At 39.1% G+C, this 21,289-nt stretch overlaps 1 protein-coding gene across 2 annotated transcripts in view; it reads right to left on the bottom strand.

Annotated features, from left to right (window-relative positions):
- The window catches only part of ITGA4 (integrin subunit alpha 4), an 85,591-nt gene that overhangs the window by 39,140 nt on the left and 25,162 nt on the right, over positions 1-21,289 (bottom strand). For both annotated transcript variants that reach the window (XM_072121582.1, XM_072121581.1), the window contains exons 6-10: positions 20,508-20,637; positions 18,112-18,197; positions 16,038-16,100; positions 14,603-14,740; positions 7,433-7,541 (exon numbers count right to left, since the gene is read on the bottom strand). In XM_072121582.1, coding sequence (XP_071977683.1) covers positions 7,433-7,541; positions 14,603-14,740; positions 16,038-16,100; positions 18,112-18,197; positions 20,508-20,637 — 526 coding nt within the window. The remainder of the gene's footprint in view (positions 1-7,432; positions 7,542-14,602; positions 14,741-16,037; positions 16,101-18,111; positions 18,198-20,507; positions 20,638-21,289) is intronic.

Here is a 21,289-nt window from a genome sequence, read left to right on the forward strand (position 1 = left end):
CAACAGAAATATTGAAGTGTTGGCACTAACTCCCCCGAGGGTATAGAACATGAAGGAGCTGCAAATTTAGCTTCTCCTCCTCCTCCTCACTATTTGAAAATCTCACTTATAACATTTTGAAAAAACTTTTGAATTGGGTCATAACTATTATAGAGGTGCAAGCCCTCGGAAATTCTATGCAGGCATCCAATTCCATCACTGGATCTTCAGTCTCTAGGTTCCTATTGGACTGGAGGCGGTCCACTGTCTACATGACCCCGCCTCTCCTGATCCATGAGTCCTGGAGACCATAGAACCACTGCTGTTGTAGATGTTTCTTTGCTTTTTAATTTTTTTCTCAAAGGGTGTCCCTTTTGGTGTTTTTTTATCTAATGTTTTAAAAACTCTTTCATGGAAGATTTATGGTGGGAAAAGAGGGAGTTGGAAAAGTGCCAAAGGGGAACTAAAGAAGTACATAACATTTTTTGTTAAATAGGTGATTTTATTAGGGTTTGAGATGCTGGATTTTCTGGGTGGACTAACAGTACAATCGTACATGTACATGTATAGAGATTCTTTTTATATATTTATTTCTATTGATGAGAGGACCCAAACCGCAAATTCAACGATCACGGGTGTTAACTTTTTAAATGGTGAAGGAATCACATGCTCGATGGTATCATTGGGAGCGACGATCCTCTGTAAAATCGTGTCGCATGTGCTGCACTTAAAGAGTGAAATCCTCGATCAATGCCAGCTCTGATCACGGGTGTTACCATTGGGGTTGAGTGCTCGAGTTTGGTACCACAACCCCAAACTTGGCCAAACCCAAACCTAAACAGGTTCACCTATTTAGTTATTTCTATTAAATCAGACTAATTTGTAAAATAATTATATTTGCCTATTGTATTCATTACTGTGATTTTCCAACTATCATTGACAAATTTGCTCATGCCTTACTGGATTCTCTATTTGACCACTGTGTTTTAAAACAAAAGTTTTGTCATTTATATATTATATACTCTTGTGCTCTATAAATACCTGCTTTCAAACACATACTGTATACACTGACCGGCCACTTTATTAGGTACACCATGCTAGTAACGGGTTGGACCCCCTTTTACCTTCAGAACTGCCTCAATTCTTCGTGGCATAGATTCAACAAGGTGCTGGAAGCATTCCTCAGAGATTTTGGTCCATATTGACATGATGGCATCACACAGTTGCCGCAGATTTGTCAGCTGCACATCCATGATGCGAATCTCCCGTTCCACCACATCCCAAAGATGCTCTATTGGATTGAGATCTGGTGACTGTGGAGGCCATTTGAGTACAGTGACCTCATTGTCATGTTCAAGAAACCAGTCTGAGATGATTCCAGCTTTATGACATGGCACATTATCCTGCTGAAAGTAGCCATCAGATGTTGGGTACATTGTGGTCATAAAGGGATGGACATGGTCAGCAACAATACTCAGGTAGGCTATGGCGTTGCAACGATGCTCAATTGGTACCAAGGGGCCCAAAGAGTGCCAAGAAAATATTCCCCACACCATGACACCGCCACCACCAGCCTGAACCGTTGATACAAGGCAAGATGGATCCATGCTTTCATGTTGTTGACGCCAAATTCTGACCCTACCATCCGAATGTCGCAGCAGAAATCGAGACTCATCAGAACAGGCAACATTTTTCCAATCTTCTACTGTCCAGTTTCGATGAGCTTGTGCAAATTGTAGCCTCAGTTTCCTGTTCTTAGCTGAAAGGAGTGGCACCCGGTGTGGTCTTCTGCTGCTGTAGCCCATCTGCCTCAAAGTTCGACGTACTGTGCATTCAGAGATGCTCTTCTGCCTACCTTGGTTGTAACGGGTGGCGATTTGAGTCACTGTTGCCTTTCTATCAGCTCGAACCAGTCTGCCCATTCTCCTCTGACCTCTGGCATCAACAAGGCATTTCCGCCCTCAGAACTGCCGCTCACTGGATGTTTTTTCTTTTTCGGACCATTCTCTGTAAACCCTAGAGATGGTTGTGCGTGAAAATCCCAGTAGATCAGCAGTTTCTGAAATACTCAGACCAGCCCTTCTGGCACCAACAACCATGCCACGTTCAAAGGCACTCAAATCACCTTTCTTCCCCATACTGATGCTCGGTTTAAACTGCAGGAGATTGTCTTGACCATGTCTACATGCCTAAATGCACTGAGTTGCCGCCATGTGATTGGCTGATTAGAAATTAAGTGTTAACGAGCAGTTGGACAGGTGTACCTAATAAAGTGGCCGGTGAGTGTATATCTGCATTAAATACAGTGTAAAACCAAAAAACAATCATGAATAAACAATGTCAGTGATTTGATAAATTGGGACGTTGAAATGGAACTTTATTCTTAAGCCTTTGTTTGTAAACATCTCAGACAGAAATTCTTGGCAGAGGAAAAACTTCTAGCACCAATGCCAAATTTGCACTATGAGCACTGCTATGGGCCAGGGATGCCATTAGGCCCCACAGACACTCAGAGATCCATTGGTTCCTCCCACAGTTAAACCCATTAACCACACTCTAAAACTTAAAGGGATATTCTCATTACAGTAAATTAATGTTATTGTTTGTATTATAAAAAGTTATACAATTTTCCAATATACTTTCTGTATCAATTCCTCATGGTTTTCTAGATGTCTGCTTGCTGTCATTCTATAGAAAGCTTCGATATTTACTTCCAGTGGTTAGAAATCTGACCATGGTCACACAGGTGAACGGCTCTTATAACCCACAGCTCTGATTACTCTCTGTGATATAATGAGCTGTGCCATGAACAGATTTCTGTCCACTGGAAGTAAATATAGAAGCTTCCTGTTGAATGACAGCAAACAATGATCTAGAAAACTATGAGGAATTGATACAGAAAGTATATTAGAAAATTGTAGCACTTTTAATTATAAAAACAAAAACACTAATTTTCTGAATCCGGAATACCCCTTTGATTACTGTGCCATCTTTCCATAGTACAGGCAGTCCCCGGGTTACGTACAAGATAGGGTCTGGAGGTTTGTTCTTAAGTTGAATTTGTATGTAAGTCGAAACTGTATATTTTATCATTGTAGATCCAGACAAAAAAATTTTGGCCCCAGTGACAATTGGAGTTTAAACAATTTTTGCTGCAATGGGACCAAGAATTATCAATAAAGCTTCATTACAGACACCTTACAGCTGATTATTCCAATCTGGGACTATAGTAAAGCATTCAGAAAGCTTCACCAGAAGTCAGAGGGGTCTGTCTGTAACTATGGGTTGTCTGTAAGTCGGGTGTCCTTAAGTAGGGGACCGCCTGTAGTAGATGTAATGGGGACACTGGACAAGACAGTGAACACTAAAACTCCTGCCCCTCTACAGCCCTGCCTGTTTACTTCAGTGTATCCTAGGCAATACGAGACAACTACAAAGATGGTCCCTACTCACTCCAAAGCATGGACATTAAACCAGACAAATTATGCACTTCCCGCACCTCACTGCCATGCAACAGGTGAGAATTCACGCCTCCCTGCATGATAGATGCCTCCCTCTCCCATGCTCCCAGCATGAGAGTGGGAGGTGCTGGGGGCGTGCACAATTGGCAGCCTGGAGCACCGGACATATTGTCCCTGCTCTCGGTGCTGCTAATTATGTTTTTTACTTTTTTTTTTTTTTTTTAACTGGTAGATTTCCTTTAACCAGCAATGAGTATAGCAAACAGAGGATATTTATCTGAATATTAAGTCTGTCCAGGTGAGAAGGGCAGAGCTCTGAGAATCTGAGCAGGTCCAGAATAGAGCTGGGTCTGCCAGATTCAGTCAGTAGCCCAGCCACTAGAGAACTGTTCAGACTGTCGAATAGCGTGAACCAAATAGAAATTCTGCATCTTCTGAGGAAGACTCTGACACAGATGTAACAGTAGAAGTATCTAATCTGTTGAAAACATTGTAGAGCAAATATACTTAACTTGCTATGTTATTCATACAGTGAAAGCCAACAACAATAGTATGAAACTTTTATTGGATTAAATTAGACCTTTATCGGTGCCTAAAAATAACATGATCAATATTGCAAATGGAATTCAAGGCTGCAGTGCGTGTGCTACCCGTAGCCTTGAGATATTTACATAGTGGAATAGTGACATATGGCCAGTGTTTGTTTATGTACACTTGTAATGACAGCTGTAGAAAGTGACAAGCCGTCTATTAAATATCTTGGAGCGATTAGTCTCTTGGCTGTAGGTCCCCCCCCCTTCCCAGTGTTCTACATGTATTTATATAAATAAACAATGACCCCATCATGGGGTTAACATCTTCACACCCTGTATGTACATGGCACACACTGAAATTTAAATGTGAAGTTTCACTATCTTTGCAGGCTTTAACCAAGGAATACAAAACTAGAACAAATGAAATTCTGAGACCAGGAAGTATTAGAAATTGTGACCAACCGAATGGAGACCATTGGTTCCTGGTGCCTTGTCCTGGTGGTGGCAAAATTTATCCCAGGACCTGTAGTCTCTCAAAAAAGTAGGCACCCCCGGGGAACCTGATTCGACTTGTCTCCTCCAGGTGGCGGACAGTTTCCAGGAAACGTCCATCAGGTAGTGCCCATCCAGGCAGTCTAGGTGGAGTTTTTATTGCATTTTCATGCATATAGCACTCACAGATTACACAGCACTATACAGAGCTTGCCAAATCAGAGTACTGATCCCCCAAGGATAAGTCAGGGTTTCAGGAAGGCAGATACTTTTTGAAAGCGTCTCAATTGTTGAAGAATTTCTGGGGTCATGACTCCAGGATGAGGTGCTAGGCACGGAGCCCTGTAAATAAACCCCTTTTACTTGAAAAGTCAATACTCCCTGAGCGGGGACTTGGTAAGGGGAATGGGACAAGCCTGGGGCTCCTGGGCAAAACTGGGTGATCATGGAAGCCTTCTCCAACCTCCTGGAAGTCATTTTGGGCATTGCCTAATGTATCCTTCTGGTTATGGCAGGATTTCTCTTCCTAGAGCCCTGACTTCTAGTTGAAGTATGGGTTTACAATCTTTGAAGAACATCTACTGCATAGTAAGACTTTAGTGGAGATAAAATTTGGATAGATATTGACTAGTTTCTCATTTATTCACTCTTGGGACCACCGGTTAAATTATTCTAGAATTACACTCCCTTATCAACACCATAACAGACCCTAGTAGTCTGTTGTAGGTTGTATGTAAACATACACCCCCAATCCTCCCACATGACTGCTACAGAGAGATTTATACGTAGAGTACTGTGAAATGACCAACATATGGGAATGTTGGTATTACAACAGGACATCAGGTTACTTTCTGAATATCTAATGAACGGATCCCTTTAAATGAGCTAATCTAGAAAGCAGGACAGGTGTCTGAGTTGTGGGAATATAGTGTCCAATTATACTTGTAATATCTTGGAGCAGTCTGCTAAAATCTTAATCCTCCCATTCTGTAAAGAAAATGTCATACTTTAAAGAATAATAGAAATTCTGGGCTCGGGCTCAAAATTTTAAAGAACTTGCATCTTAAAGTCACACCCCGAGATCAGCTACATCCCAAATGTATCATCTTTTTCCTCATCAGCACCTTTTTCTTATTTTACTTGCAGATTCTTTACCTCCAAATTTTAATCTTCTCTCCCTAGCCGTTACTAAATCGCTGTTATCCAAGTAGTTATTTCTTTCAATCCCCTATACACATGCATGCTCAGATCGGTAAAGCATGCATGTGTTTTCAACAGGTGCAGAAGACATCTGTGATGGTGATTTAACTACCTGTAATAAATGAATTGTGCAAGTATTTTTTCCTTACCAAAATGGGAAGTACTATTTGTCCTTTATATGTCCTCTCCCTTTATAATAGAAAACTTATTTCCAACTTTAAAATTGTGTCAAATAAGCTAAATATGTGAACACACCCTAAACAATCTGCGAGGCAGAACTAACTATAGCAGAGGAGAGCGACATAAGTGCAGAGCCATAAAAACACCGACCTCTCCCATCTCTCATAATAGACGGAACTTTCAGTATTGTAAGATGAAGCTGTTACTCCGAGTTTTATCTTTGTATCATTTCTTACAACTATTCAGCTTCTTGTACTGAATATTTTTTTGATGTTACAAGACTTTTTCTTATAAAATGACCTGATAATAAACTGAATATTATAAATTCTAAGCAGAAAAAAACAATGAATAAGGCAAAACAAAAAAGGGGGTACTTCATCCATCCATGTGAGGGTTCATCCAAGTGGGTGAATATAGTACCCCTTTTTGTTTTACATTAGTGTAAATAGGGGCTTGTCATAACCTCTCTTTGATTGTGCACCCAATTGTCTTCTTTTTTCAGTTGGTGCTGATTTTTTTTATAATTTTTTTTTTTACAATTTATTGTGAACTAAGTTGGTCCAAAACAGTTGCCTAATGTATACTGGTACATCTTGTGCCAGTCTTAAAGGAAATCTACCATCAAAATCAAGCATGATAAACCATGGGCACTCACTTATAGATCCAGGCACAGTGACTGGGGTAATCTTCTTATATTTTTTACCATGGCCCTCTTCCTTCTAAAATCAACTTTATTATTAACAATTTATGTTAATGCGCCTGATGGGCTCCCTCTTCCTGCTGTTATCTCTCAGCAGTAGCAGGTGGAGTTTTAGTACACATTGGGAGGGAGAAAGGAGGAGGGCTGAGACAGTGAAACAGCCTGTGAAGCTGTAGCACGGAGGGGCTCTAGTAAAACCTCCCAGAACCCTTTAGGCTCGTTAGTATAATTTTATAGTAGGTTTTTAGAAGGCAGGATAACAAATATAAGATGATTACCAGAGACACCATGTCTGGCCCCTGGTTTATCATGATGGATTTTGATAGTGGATTCTTTAAATCATTTTTGCACCCAGCATGCTACTACCAGAATTACCTAGAGGTTCTTACCTCTTAGTTATCCCACCCCACTGATACACTAGAAGCCAGGTCCAACCCGCTGAATATTTCAGGTTAAAGTAAAATTGGCCTTGTGCCTCATTATCCACGTGCCAATTTTGGAACGGTGCACAGCGCATGATATTTTGTTGCCATTTTATTCTATTACAGCTCCCGAAAGAAGTTTATGGTCCAGCTTCGGTTAACAGTATCCAAAAACCTTTATTCACAAATACATAGTAGCACAGTATATATATATATATATATATATATATATATTCACAGAATATAAGTCATGTAAGTCAACACTAACCCTTGCAACGGGGGAGGCCTGTGCTCAGCTGGTATAAGACGATGTCCGGAAGGGGAAGTAGTGAGCTGAATTTCACATTCAGTTTCACAAGAGTTTTTTCACATGAACAATCTATTACAGCTCCCTGTGACCTACTGCTGTAGCTACAGTATGTCATGAAATACATTAGATTGCCCTCCTAAAATATTAAAAAATACCTTCATATCCGTCATTGTCAAGATCTCCGAGATTAGTTATCGATTCTCCAAATCTTGCTGCATATAAGTCGCTTCCAGAAAGTTGGAAATCAAGTTCTGACATCTGCCCCTTGAAATGAATAAAAGGTATATATAAGTTTATATTTTCCATCGTACGATTGCATGCTGTGCATTGTCTATGTGCTACAGAGATAATAGTTATTGTGAATGTAAAGTGTAGTAATACAACTCTGCATTGTACCTTCCCCTGTTATCCCTCCTAGAAATGTATTAAAATGCTCGTTACCAACTGGAAAATAAATCTAGAATTTAGATTTGAAAATCTAGGCAAATATTTACCTTAGTCCTGATAGGTTGAGGCGTCATAGGTTCATGAGAGGTTAAAGGGAACCTGTCATCAGAAATTGGCCTAATAACCACTACAAGAATATTGTAAGGCAGCGTAACAGCTTCTAGTTTTTGTTTCATGACTTTCATGGTCCAGTGCATCAACTAGTAAATCAACTTTGAAGTGTGATGTAAATAGTTTGGATAAAGTCAAGGAGGTGGAGAGTTTAACACTGAAGTTAAGGTGGGGAACTCTAAATGCCTCCTCTTCTGGACTTCAGGAGATCTGGTTAGTGATGTCGCTGGATGCAGGACCATCAATTATAGTGAAGGGCTTTCTGTGGAAGAAAGAGCTTGACTTCAGTGTTAAAATCTCTGCCTCCTTTACATTTTCCCCCAGTTTACATCTCACTTCAAAGTTGATTTTCTGAGTTACACCACCACACTAGGTCATGAAAGAAGCATGATCTGGAATGTGTTATTAGGTCAATTTCTGATGGCAGGTTCCCTTTAAAGCTTCTTGAAAATGGAAAAATTAAGAAGCGTGTAAAAAAAGAAAGAAATTACTCCGCTCTCCGCATCTTAATGGTAGATAAAGCTAATCATTTCCCTGACACACTGCTCAGGGCACAAGGTTTCCATATCTGATCCTGTAGATCACTCGACACAAGCAGTTGCATCTTTATCAGATTTTATACTGATGTTCCTTTATCTTATCTTACGGAAAACATTTTGAGACGCTCACTAAGAGGCGCAAGCAAAACCAAAGCGGTAGTAACAACAGAAATTTCCTTTCGTATGGAACATTGCAACATTTTCATTTTGGGTACAGAGCAGAATTCAACCTAAAACGGACATCCTGCATGAGAGTGAATGGTATTTCTGTATTAGGTGTCCTATATTAGCCGTGTCCAATATTAGATGTGTCCTATATTAGCCGAGCAGCCGTGTATTCATTGTAAACACAAAGTGACATTATTATATGTGACACCAACATAGTCTAAATATTGATAGGTTATTAATATCAGACAGGTGAAACACCAAATAACCCCACAGAAAATTAAACAGAAAGTAGACAGCTCCATTGTCAGTGTAGTGGCTGGACTGAGTCACAGCAGCGAAGTTACCATTTAAGTGCATGTGAGCCAACTTGCGATGACCTGGTGTCACCACCACACCGAGCACGGTGCTGTTTGATTCCTGTCCCAGTGTACCCGTGGGGGTGAGTGTATTTTCGAACATCGGATATAGGAACCTATTCTATTGAAAAGTTAGCCATATTTTTAAATCCTGGATTGCTCCTTTAAGTACTGATGAATGGACCTGGATTTCAGCAACCCCTCCTACAACCCCTCCTTCCCTGCCGGTAACACCAGCCGGCAACATTCACGAGTGTCAACTTTTTAAATACCACTGGCACAGACATCTAAATGCCAGCAGAGCACCATCACTTACTCTATGATCTCCGGCTCCTCTATGACAGCATTTAAATGGTAACACCAAAGATTGGTACCAGCACCAATCTCTGGTGTTACCCGGGTGGTGGGGGTGGGTTGGGTAAGTGTGCAGGTTTGGATCAAACTTTAAGGTTTCGGTTAGGTCGACTTGCCAAAACCTGGACAGGTCTGCTTATCCCTACCTTTAAGTAAAATCTATTATTAACTGTTCATAATAAATAGTTGTAATAAAGTATCTTCCTCCAATGGTCCAGCTTCTGCATTATGTGCATAGCTACACGGCAACGTTGGAATAAAAGGCACAATTTAAACAAGCCCAACCACTCACTGACTGCCCTATATTAGGGATAGTAAATCTGTGGATTAACACCTTACATCCAGAAATCTAATAGACATAATTTCATATCAGTATAATGCAAAGCTTTGAATCTATACTGATAAATTGTCAACCCAATATTTTTAAGGGGAAAACACCTAAGGCTCTATCTTCCATTAGAGTAGTAGTAGTAGTAGTAGAATTCTGATGTAGTGTGCAAAATATATTAAAAAATAGTTCAAAATTTAGGTAGGGAACTTAAAAATAAAATGACTAGACATATTTGTACAATTTCTATAGGTCATTCTTTAGGCCTCAATTGCCTGCACCCTATTTGCCTTTTTTACATGATGTTATATGGAGTATTTATAAATAACCCGTGTAGAGATGACAAAGCACTATACAAACAGGTCATATGAAACTACACAAGTCCCTTAGATGAGATGCCTTCATGCGGAAAGACAAGATGAAGCACCCATGCCCCCCCCTTCTTGCAGGTGCTAACTTACAGGACAGGAAAATAGATGAATCACATCACACCCATAGATTCACACTGCGTAAGCAAGTATCTAAGCCGGAAAGGAAACAGACAAACATATAGATAGAAATAGATATGTTCAACCACATATCATAGTGGGAACAACCAGATCGAAAAAACCAGGACAAGTATGAAACTGAAGAGAGATGTCCAGCAAAACAACTACATGGGCCTGCGAAGAGTCGTGCGCCGCTCTGATATAAAGTGATCGCAACAAGTGATTATCTCTACATCTATACATCCATACCTATACATGATATGATATACTCAGTAACTAAAGGCAATAAAGTGAGTATCACAGAGCAATAATCCAATTCATTCTTCAAAGCCAATCTTCAACTTCTTTCTACTATTAGGAAATTTAAAGTAGGAAATTTATTAACATGTTCACATCCCAAGACATGAATATTATTCACCCCTGTGATCTGCACCAGATATGCTGGGTATACAAGTCAAGCAAATGTTATCTGTAAAAAGGTTTTAATCACGGGATGTGGTAGCAGGTAAGAATATAAAGGGTTAGATGTTAGATGCAGCTGCTTAATCTCTCCCCAATGAAAACACATGCATCTGGCTCAGTGCTGGACTCGAGTTTCTTGGGATACAAGTATTCTGGGGGCCCAACGTGCATCAAGACCCTAGTAGATAGACCCTAGTAACTTGCAATTTTAAGTTGTATATTGTTGGACTTTTAGGGTAAGTATTGTGGTAGAACCTGTGGACCAGCCCCTGGTCCAGTCAAGGACCCCTGAGGAAGTCGCATATAGCGACGAAACGCGTGGCATATTTTGCCCACATTGCCCCCTATAAACACTCTGCTTGCTACAAACAATATGGATTGGTAATTATGTACCGCTGATCAGCTATTTTTTTCATTAGAGTATGCCATCTGTTCCATCAGTGTTGTATGCATTTTTTTTCATGTGTGAACTACATTTATTGATTGCAAACAACATTTTGTATGGTTTATAGTTCATACTGATTTATTTGTATGGGACAAAAGGCAATATATTTATTGTTTGTTGGTGCAATGTGATATGTATTGATCTATTGTGGTCTTATACATGGGTCATGGTAGGATGTACTTATGTACTTTTTAGGTGTTTTTAATCTGATGTTATGTGGTGTCAATGCTTAATAAAGATTTGTATAGATTTTTTGGCCGATACACACTTCCCTTTGTCATTTGTTGGTGCTATTTGATTGCTATATTAGTGTGTTGGCCGCTTCTTGTTACTCTAAATTACCCTTTGGTTGTGCAGGTTTCTTTGTGTGTAAATGTCTTTTTATGCATCAGGACAAGAGGAACTATTGAGATGTATAGATAGATAGATGGATAGGATTCATGCAATATGGATTGTGTTGGGGTTTCCATTGTGACAAAGGTTTCTACAGTGGAACCAATGTTTAACATTCTTGGTTAGGCAGAACAAAAGATGTATCAAATATGGATCTCAATGTAACTTGGCAATTAGCGAATGATCTCACGTTCTACCAAAACGTAACCATTTATGGGAATGAGATGAGGCGAGAAGATAATGAATAACCTTCTGTCTAATTACAGAACTGCAGGTTCTTCTAACACGAGGCGTTAGTGCCTGAGAGGTGACGATTACTGGAGAACATGCCATCCTAAACAGCATTATCACCTAATGTTGTCACTTTGCTTGAACATTGTATTAAGTTGCAGTTTTTTGCAAGTGACCTGTGAAGTGGCTTGTCATCCAAAATTATCACCTAATAATGATACTGAGAGATCCTTCTACAGGTGAGAATCAATTACTGGTGTTCCTCCTTGTATGTGAGTCGACTATAGGTCTGTTTATTGGAAGCAGGAAGAATGGGGACCTCTATGCATGCATGTTCAATGACCAACCCCGGGACCTTCAGCTATCAAGAGATCTTGCTGTTCACCGATTCCTGACATCTAGAGATGAGCCAGTCGATTCATTGATATGTAGATTTGGAACAAATCTGATGATTTTCTGTCAATGAATCAAATCCATTTTTTTCCCTGATTTACAGTAGACGGACTGATGTGGCTCCAAAGTGGTACATAACCACATTTAGGCAAGATTCTAGTTTTTTATTTAAAAAAAAGCCTATCTGATTTTGTTCACTTTTGACCTTTTTTTTTAAATTAGGGTTACAGTTAGCATAACAGGTAGGGTTAACCCTAATCTTAACCCTAACATGAACCCCAACCCTAATGAAAGAATTTGTCGAAAATTAGCAAAAAGAGATTTACTTAATTTTTATTATCTTCATGTTGTTGAGTTGGAATATATCTGTGTTATTATTGGAGGCTTTGTTACATGTGCAATTTCAGGAAATAAGACCTTTTGCATCTATTCAGATTGTAGATAACATCTATGGAAAAGATTTCTTTTTACCCAACTCTAAGTGGAAAAAAGGCAAACAACAGGAACATCGGGAAATGTGGTTTATTGGTTACGCCCATTAGTTTATAGGGCACTGTGCCTTCGGGCAATTATATGGAGCTTCGGCTCATAAACACCGGAGAAGAAATAGTCTTTCTGTTTTAGCACTTTTACTGTAATCTTTTACTATAAAGCAGTGAAGCATAGAGTTTTATTACCCTAGTGAGCTGGAGTTTATGTGTTAATAACCTCGGGTTCTCCAAACATCTACTAAATTAAAGAGATTCTCTGCCGTTAAAGATGATTCTCTTCTCATTTACAATTTAGCAAATATTTGTACAGGTTCCTCATGAAATAACAATTTTGGATCATCTCTTCTAACTATTTGTAGTGTTATTTTTCTGTTATGTCTCCTAGATATTTTTAAATAAATTAGCAACTTGATGTTAACAATTGGTGGCATACCCCTGCATACCCTTTTTCACTCTGTCCAATCAGAGGAGACTGCTTAGGTATTATTCAGCTGTCAATTTATTCGTAAATATTTAAGTTTAGACAACCAACAAAGAAACAGCACAATACATGATGTAAAAATACACTTATTTGCTAAACCAGCAAATCACAAAAGAACTCCACTATACATATGATCACAACTTTATTTCCTGCATCTCTAAATGTGTCATGTATATACAGATTTCTATGGATGTATGTAGTCAATACATTAAAGGGAACCAGTCAGCAGAAACTGACCTAATAAACCAGCATCCAGAAAATCAACTTTAAAAGATCTGAGGATCTATATTGCTTTAGCTAAATTGGTTGAAGAAAGTCATGGAGGCGGAGAGATAAGTACTAAAGTCATGCTCTCTTCTCCTCAGATCATTCCCTGCAATGTAATTGACAGTCCTCCATCCAGGAACATCAATTACCAGCTCTCCATAAGTCTGGTGTATGATCTCAATCACAGCAGAGGCAACATATTGAGGTGGGAAGACCATGACTTTAGTACTAAACCCTCCGCCTCGTTAACTTTAAACAACTATTTTATATCGCATGTGAAAGCTTATTTTCTGGAAGATGCCTCCACGCCGGCCATGAAACAAACGTGATCTTGAAGGTGCTAACCTGCTTGACAATAGACTAGTAGTGGTTTACTAGGGCAATTTCTACACTCAGGTTCCCTTTAAAGGAGTTCTCCAAAACTTAAATAAATAAATTAAAAGGCTATTCTTAGTATTTATTGGAGACAGTAGGGGTCAGAAAACTTTAAATATATGTTATACTGTAATAAGCAGTGGGTTGGGAACTTGCTGTTCTATCTTGACTCATAGGTATTCACCCTTTCACCCCTATACAAGGATCTGATCTTCATAGTGGACAAATTGCAAGGTTGCTACCTCTTGTGGCAGTCCCAATGTGGATAATAGCTAGCATAGCGGCCATCGGTGCTTGAACCTGAGGGATCAGGCAAGACAGTTGTCAGGAACAGTCCAAAATCAGGGCAGGCAGTGTAAAAACAATGCCAGGTATTAGGCAGAAGATCCAGGAGGGCAGCATGGGATCAGAAACAAGCCATAGATGTAGGGTTACAGATCAGGAAGGCAGTCAAAGAACAAGTCAAGGGTCAAATATAAGTCATCAGCAGAAACAAGAGCTCTGTATAGCAGGACTAGATAAACTAAGTTCCTTGGTTCGGACGTTGAGGAATGGAGCATCCTTGACTACATAGCCCTTAGTGAGCCTTCATAGGCTGGGAACACAAGTGCTCATGCACACACTGGCCCTTTAAGAAACTTATAAAACCTATGGAAGCTGGAGTAGGAGCCAGGGACCATGACTGCAGACTCAGAGTAGTGGCTGTGAGAACAGGGAAGGGGCTTGCTGGGATGTTGCCCTGTAAGTCAGCTGTAATTAACCTTCAGTAGGGGGGAATGACCAGGAGCAGTCAATCCCCCCACAAATACACAGATAAGAAAGATACCACTGTTTCATTGAACATAGAGCTGACAATGACTTAAAATTCTTGGCTTTTCAACCACAATTCTTCATTATTATTAAAACATTAAAAGAGTAAGTACAATCAATAGGCAATATAATCCTCTTATAACTTATATATTATACCATATTATATTGTTAAAGTAAATGACTCACTCCTCCGTTGTTCATGTAGACGTACACTCTCCCTTCCTCCCGCACTGTGCTCTCCATCGGTGCTCCGACAAGTAAGTCTGACAACCCATCGCCATTTAAATCCACGGCACATACAGACGCCCCAAAGTATGAGCCAAGCTAGAGAAACAAACATGTAGAACAAGAGGCACAGAGAATTAGATTCCATCCTTCATTATTTGTAGGAGACACTTGGTAGTATTTATTCACCATATGGACAATGACAATTTTGCATGTTAACACGCAGGATGTGTCTTTCGATGTGTTTTCTTATCGGTTAAAATTCCTTTTTCATAGATTTTTTTTTTTGTATTTTCAAGTGGAATAAAAGCATACAACAACATCACACTTGACAGAACTGGAGCTTATTCTTTGCGCCAATTAGTTTATAGGGCACCATGTCCTCAAACAACTCTGTGGGAAACCCCATTTGAGAAGAAGCATGTACACAGGAATGTAGAGTCAGGACAAACTTCCGGGAAATGAAAAGAAAATATCCCATCCAGTAGAGTCTGGTTATGAGGACGAACATGTTATTTAACCTCAGGCCTCCTAAATGAGTAAGAACATATAACATAGTTCCCATCATGGCTTAAAAAATCCGTATTTCCTGTGGGACTTCATTCTTATTTTAGGCATTTTATGACTTCTGGGATAATGGTGACTTGATTATCCCAAGAAATGATAATATTGGACAATTTGGACAAACCTTTAATGGGATTGACAACTTTACCTCATGTTTTATTGTAATGAGTGTGTAAGTGTGGGGGCGGGATATTAGGTAATTTACCAATATACATGCTCTGCTTTCTTGATATGTAAAGTGAGGTCTCCTGTCTTTTACCTTATCAGCCGGACATTCTTGTCCATAACATGACTGCAGATGGAGGGTCATGTGATCTTTATAAATCCATGTGCAATCTCCCTGCCAGGACCTTATGATAGTATTCATGAATATAAGATCAAGATCCTGGCATGGCAATTGCTCATGGACAATTAGAGATCACATGACCCTCCATCTGCAGCCATTTTATGGTCAGGAATCTCTGGCTCATAAGGTAAAAGACAGGAAGCGTCACTTTACATATCAAGAAGGTGAAGCAGAACTTTTAATAGATGTATATGGGTAACTTACCTAATATCCTGCCCGCCCACACTTACACCCACTATACAAAAAACATGAGCAAAAGCATCCAAACCCTTTACACAGTATTTACATGGAGCATTCCCTTCACTGCTGAGTAGATACTGTATGTGGTACACTGGGTAAATAGTATAGGGCTGCCACATTAATACCAGAGCTCGAGAGGCCATTCTTTTTCCACAGCTCCTACATTTGTATCCACACCCATATACCCCAAATACATATAATGACATTGTATATCTTTAGAATAAAATGAAATAGAATGAAATTCACCTTTTTGCTTTCTGCTTCAAAAATTATATGAAGCTCTGTCCCATCAAATGCAAAGATGTAGACCTAAAAAAACCCCAAAGCAAACACACTATAAAAAATAATATGGAGAAAGTCTTATCTTATCTTATTATATAATATAAGTCTTATCTTCTCATTTTGTCATAGGATCTTTAAGTGTCTGAGAGCAGAGCTATTCTAGTTGTTCATGGCAACCAACCAAAGCTCATCTTTAATTTCCCACAGTAGTTTATAAAATGAAATCTGTGCTCTGATTGGTTATCAAGAGCAACTAGAACGGTTTACCTCTCTGCTCTAATCTGATAAATTTTATCAGAAGTGTCAAACATTAAAAGATGTTAGATGATGGACATGCTTAAAAAGGAAGTTTCTAGAAATGTAAAAAATGAATATGTTCACATAAATATTAACCCCAAAACATGTTATTTTTGTAACTTGAAGCGGTTTTATTTTTGTAGAAATGGTGTAAATTTTGTAGCAATGTGGATACTGTCTGCGCAAACGCAGGAATTGCTGAGAGCCCACTGGCATCACTGGCTCTCTGGCTGTAGAGGGGGCAGGAGGAGGCGGAGACTAAGTGGACGGGGGAGTGAATTATTAAAAGACATCAGCGCCTTAGGGGCTCAGATGACGTAATGCAGAGAGCCTTGGGCTCATTTTTTAAAACTCAATTTTTATAAAATGACACCACTTGAAGTTACAATAACAACTGATCCATAATGAAGGGAGACATACTGTGGCTTACTTTAAAACTATTGGGCCCCAGTGCAAAGTCTGTACCAGGCCTCTGACTATAATGTATGGTTATAGTAGTAATCTTCTCATATGGGAAAATGACATCTTATGGGCCACCTTAACCTCTTGGGCCCAGTTGCGACCGCACCCTTTGCACCCCCTCAAGTTATGCCGCTGTTGACATGTAAGTGTGTAAGTGTATTGTTTCTGTTGGTTGATTTCCTTTAAGGGGTTAATAGATCCAGAATCCAGATGACCACATCTATTTTCAGAACAGTTGTCCTGTCAACTCTGTGATCCCATTCTACTTGGGACTAAGATTGCTGTGAATGGAATGGACAGGTAGTCACAAACACTGCACTGTTTATGGGGAGCACCAAATATGACAAAGTGTCCAAAAATGGAAAGAGTATAAGGGAACCCCCAAAGTATGAGAATAGTATAATAACCAACAAAACAAACATAAAACAAGTTTTGCAATGTAATGTTTCATAAACAATCACAATATACAAACATATAGGGTACATGCATACATGAATAGTAGCTCAACATCTTTCACTATATTTAGTTACTTCAAAAGTCTAGAAAGTACAAACTATGACTGTATCACCTTGATCTTCATCCGTAATCCTCTGAAAGTAGAGGGTATAGTGGTTTGACCTAATGCCCTGAAGCTGTGGGTAAACTCTTTCAGCCACAAACAAACCTAAGTAGTTCTATAGTTCCTGGAGGCTTCATTCATATAGAGAGAATATATATCACAGATGTAGATTATTTTAAACTTGGTTTTCAAGGAGAGGGGCAATTTATATTTGTAATATAAAAGATTATGGCGTATATTACTATACAAAGCAATGTATCATAATAGAGATAAATAAGAACAATTTGAAGTAAAATTGTCAAGACAGGACTCCCAGGAGAGACAGTAAGAGTCCTGGGTGCTGAATTGGCAGACAGTAAATTGACAGTCTTCTGTATGCACACAGTAATACAGGAATCATACTATGTGGGAGGAGTTATCAGGACTCCTACTGTCTCTGCTAGGAGTCCTGTCAGTATCCCCCAAGACTGTTATGCAGAAATCCTGTTCCATACTATATAAACCTATACATTATAGGGTTCAGCTTCACTCCCTCTGTTTTTACATATTGCGACAGACATCACAGGACTGGTTGTCCTTAATAATAGTAACTAACCCAACTTCCACAAATGAATGCTCCATACCTGCTGAGCATTATGGGTAGGATATAAAATAACACAAGAAAAGTAGAATTGTCTTTAGTGTCCAAACAAATAATAGTGAAACGAGACATTCCCTTACCCTACCAATCTGCTCTTGTTGTGGGGCTCCTCCTATAATATCTTTGCTGTTCGGTGACTGAAAGTGTCCTCCTCCAACTGAGTAACCTAGAAATCAAACCGTGATATCTTAGTTTGGGCAATGTTAATAAATATAAATGAACTTCATCTGATAATATATATCAGAATATATATCATAATATATAGTTTTGTTGACAAGTGGTTGTAACATATCACAAATTTTGTTGATTTTTGAAACTACTCTTTTCTATGAATAACTATAGGGGAAGCCACATTGCTTGAGTTTCTTTTTGTTCCAGTAACAGCATTTAGGCCCCATTCACACAACCGTTGTGGGGACATATATCCGGCCGCAAATTTGCGGCTTAACATACGTCCCCATAGGTGGCTATGACGATCCAGTGGCGGTATGGTTCCACACACTTGTGGCACCATTTGAATAAAGAAAAGCGGATGTCCACAAATAATCAAAGTACCGTATAATCAAAGTATAATCAAAGTATAAAGTACATCTTTATTAATTCAATCAATTTTTAAAAACGATTAAAATTGCACAAATAAGTGCTTCAAACAAACAGAAGACCCCAAATATCCAGTAATAAAAAAGATACATTATGGTAGAATAATTCACATTTAGTATCACATTATAATCTGTTCAAAAGTTGCAAGTAGTACATTTACAAGTGTAATAGAATTACAATTAATACTTGACCACTAAATTTACTACTTCGCATTAGTGGTCATGTATTAATTGTAATTCTACTACACTACGTACACAGGGGAAAGATATAAAACATTCTCTAACTTTTCCCTATGTGTACAGTCATGCAGCACTGTTTTCTCTCCTCCTCTGCGCCACCATATGCCCACCCGACTTAGTGGTGGGCCTAGACAGTTATTGTCATATTTTTCGGGTATGAGAATCCGTGTTGTACATGGCAGATCATGTATTTATTCACACATTTTTTTTCACATTTAACCTAATAGAACCAGCTGACAAATACAGAACATACATGAAGAAACCACTTCCTTTGTCCTTGAGCAAAAATACACGAATTTAATGCAAACCATTCTGGGTGAGGTGCATGAAGATCTTCCTGTCTTGTGCATGAAAGGTAAACAACAAAAACAATAGATAACTATTTTTTATAATTTTACTGGCCATCACACCAGCACAGAGTTTGCCAGAGAGGACTCAGTATTCTCCTGTAGTGCCAGGATGATGCCCATTTTAAAGCAATGCATCCTTGGCTGCCTGGAACTGCAGGAGGAGCGAGAGAGGTGGTCAGGGATACATTGGCTCTAGGTCCCGTAATTCTATCTCTTCAGGTTACAATGATAATCCAAATTTCTACTCCTTCTTTCTACTGTATTGATGTCCTCAGAAATTTATGTGGTTTTTGATTGTAGTTCGGACACTCAGGCGCACATTTATTAAAGTGTTTGCATCAGTTTTCTGTCTGACTTTGCACTAGAAAGAACATGCAAACTACTTGCACATGTATCTAGAAAGTGTCTGTGTCTGTTTTTTGTCGCGGCTTCACAGTGTCTGATAAGACGAAAAAATGTACACCTAAATGGGCGTGTTACTGCTTAGTCGGACCGTGCTCCAAAATTCTGTCCCAAATGTGCCACAATTGTGTCTGCGCCACAATACTGCAGCATGAATAAAGTGCACCAGAAAAAAAAATGATGCATTCTGCCGGAGCAGTGCAGGGTGCGCCAGATTCATAAAGACGGTGCACCACAATTCCTGAATCTGGCGCCCCCTGCACACTTCACAGGCAAACTACACATGGTACAGTTTGCACTGTTTTTGATAAATGTGGGCTTCAGTGTCTAACAGCATCACCATTGCTGGTCATAATGTCTATCTGGGTAAAAAGTAAATCCAATCCATAAAATGGTCTTATAGTGGATTGTTCCTGGACTTATCTTCAGAATACAGTGTCAAAAGTAACTTCACTCATGAAATGAATGTGACCATCTCGGGGGAAGTGACCTGTAAAGAATTAGGTTGATGCACTAAAGGCTAATGCAAGAATAATTTCCTGTTTCTAAACAATAAGAGATTCCAAATTTTTGCCTTTTTACCCTTTTACTGACTCTAAATCACAAAGCTGATTCTTCCAAAGAAAACCCATAACTCTTACCATAATATGTGAACGTTTAACAACCAGATAAATTTGCCTTCAAACAAATTACCATATATACTCGAGTATAAGCCTAGTTTTTCAGCACAAAAAATGTGCTGAAAACCCAAACTTGGCTTATACTTGAGTAAAAAAATATAGGTTTTACCAGGTTTTTGTGGTAAAATTAGGGGCCACGGCTTATACTGGGGTTGGCTTATACAGTATATCTCTAAATTTTACGTAAATATCAATATACTTTTACCTAAGTAACTCCCATATTTGATGGTATTATTAACATTGTTATAGGAGTAGATATGGTTGCTTGCTGTGTTGTAGAGAAAGATTGCTCCAGTCCAGTAGTAAGAGCCTGGTGCCCCCAGGATAATGAAGTCCTGCAAATAAGCAGCAAAAACACAATTTATTTTAGTTTTTCCAAGAGTGAAGGTGACAGGATGACTGATCGTGGACCAGACGTGAGATGCTACCAAGTAGGTCCACCAGGTATCAGATCAGTCAGGTCATGAATTTTAAAATTTCAAATCATCCTTCGACAGAAGAACCTTAACTTTCCTTCAAGTTATAGGTCTATAACATCTTTGGACACCTGCAGAAGTAATTTGTACAGAAAGAACTAGCTAATCCAAGAAGACCACAACTAGATGGCTTCCTTGTTTCCTACAGGTAATCTAAGTTTACAGGGGACAAAAAATCTAGTACAGAAACATTGTTGTGGCTGACCATTAAAAAAAACTATCACAGCTTATTCTTGTTTACAACTTCAAAAGGGTTAAATCCCCCTGAAGTGGGTTTCCCAGACTAATAACATACTCCATCCATTGGATTAGTGACTGGGTTCTCATCACTGATACTTCCACTGATCATGTTGCAACTCTATTCAAAGCTGTATGTAACTATCTCTATCAGCTCTGTAGAAATTTAAAGGAAACCTACCATTTGATTTGATGCATTATGAAGCAAACATACCTTGAGAATGTTGTAGCTACACTGATGCAGGGTCATATATTGGTTAATCCCTGAGTTGAG

This window comes from Engystomops pustulosus, chromosome 8 (assembly GCF_040894005.1).
Source record: "Engystomops pustulosus chromosome 8, aEngPut4.maternal, whole genome shotgun sequence".
Classification (NCBI taxonomy): Eukaryota; Metazoa; Chordata; class Amphibia; order Anura; family Leptodactylidae; genus Engystomops; species Engystomops pustulosus.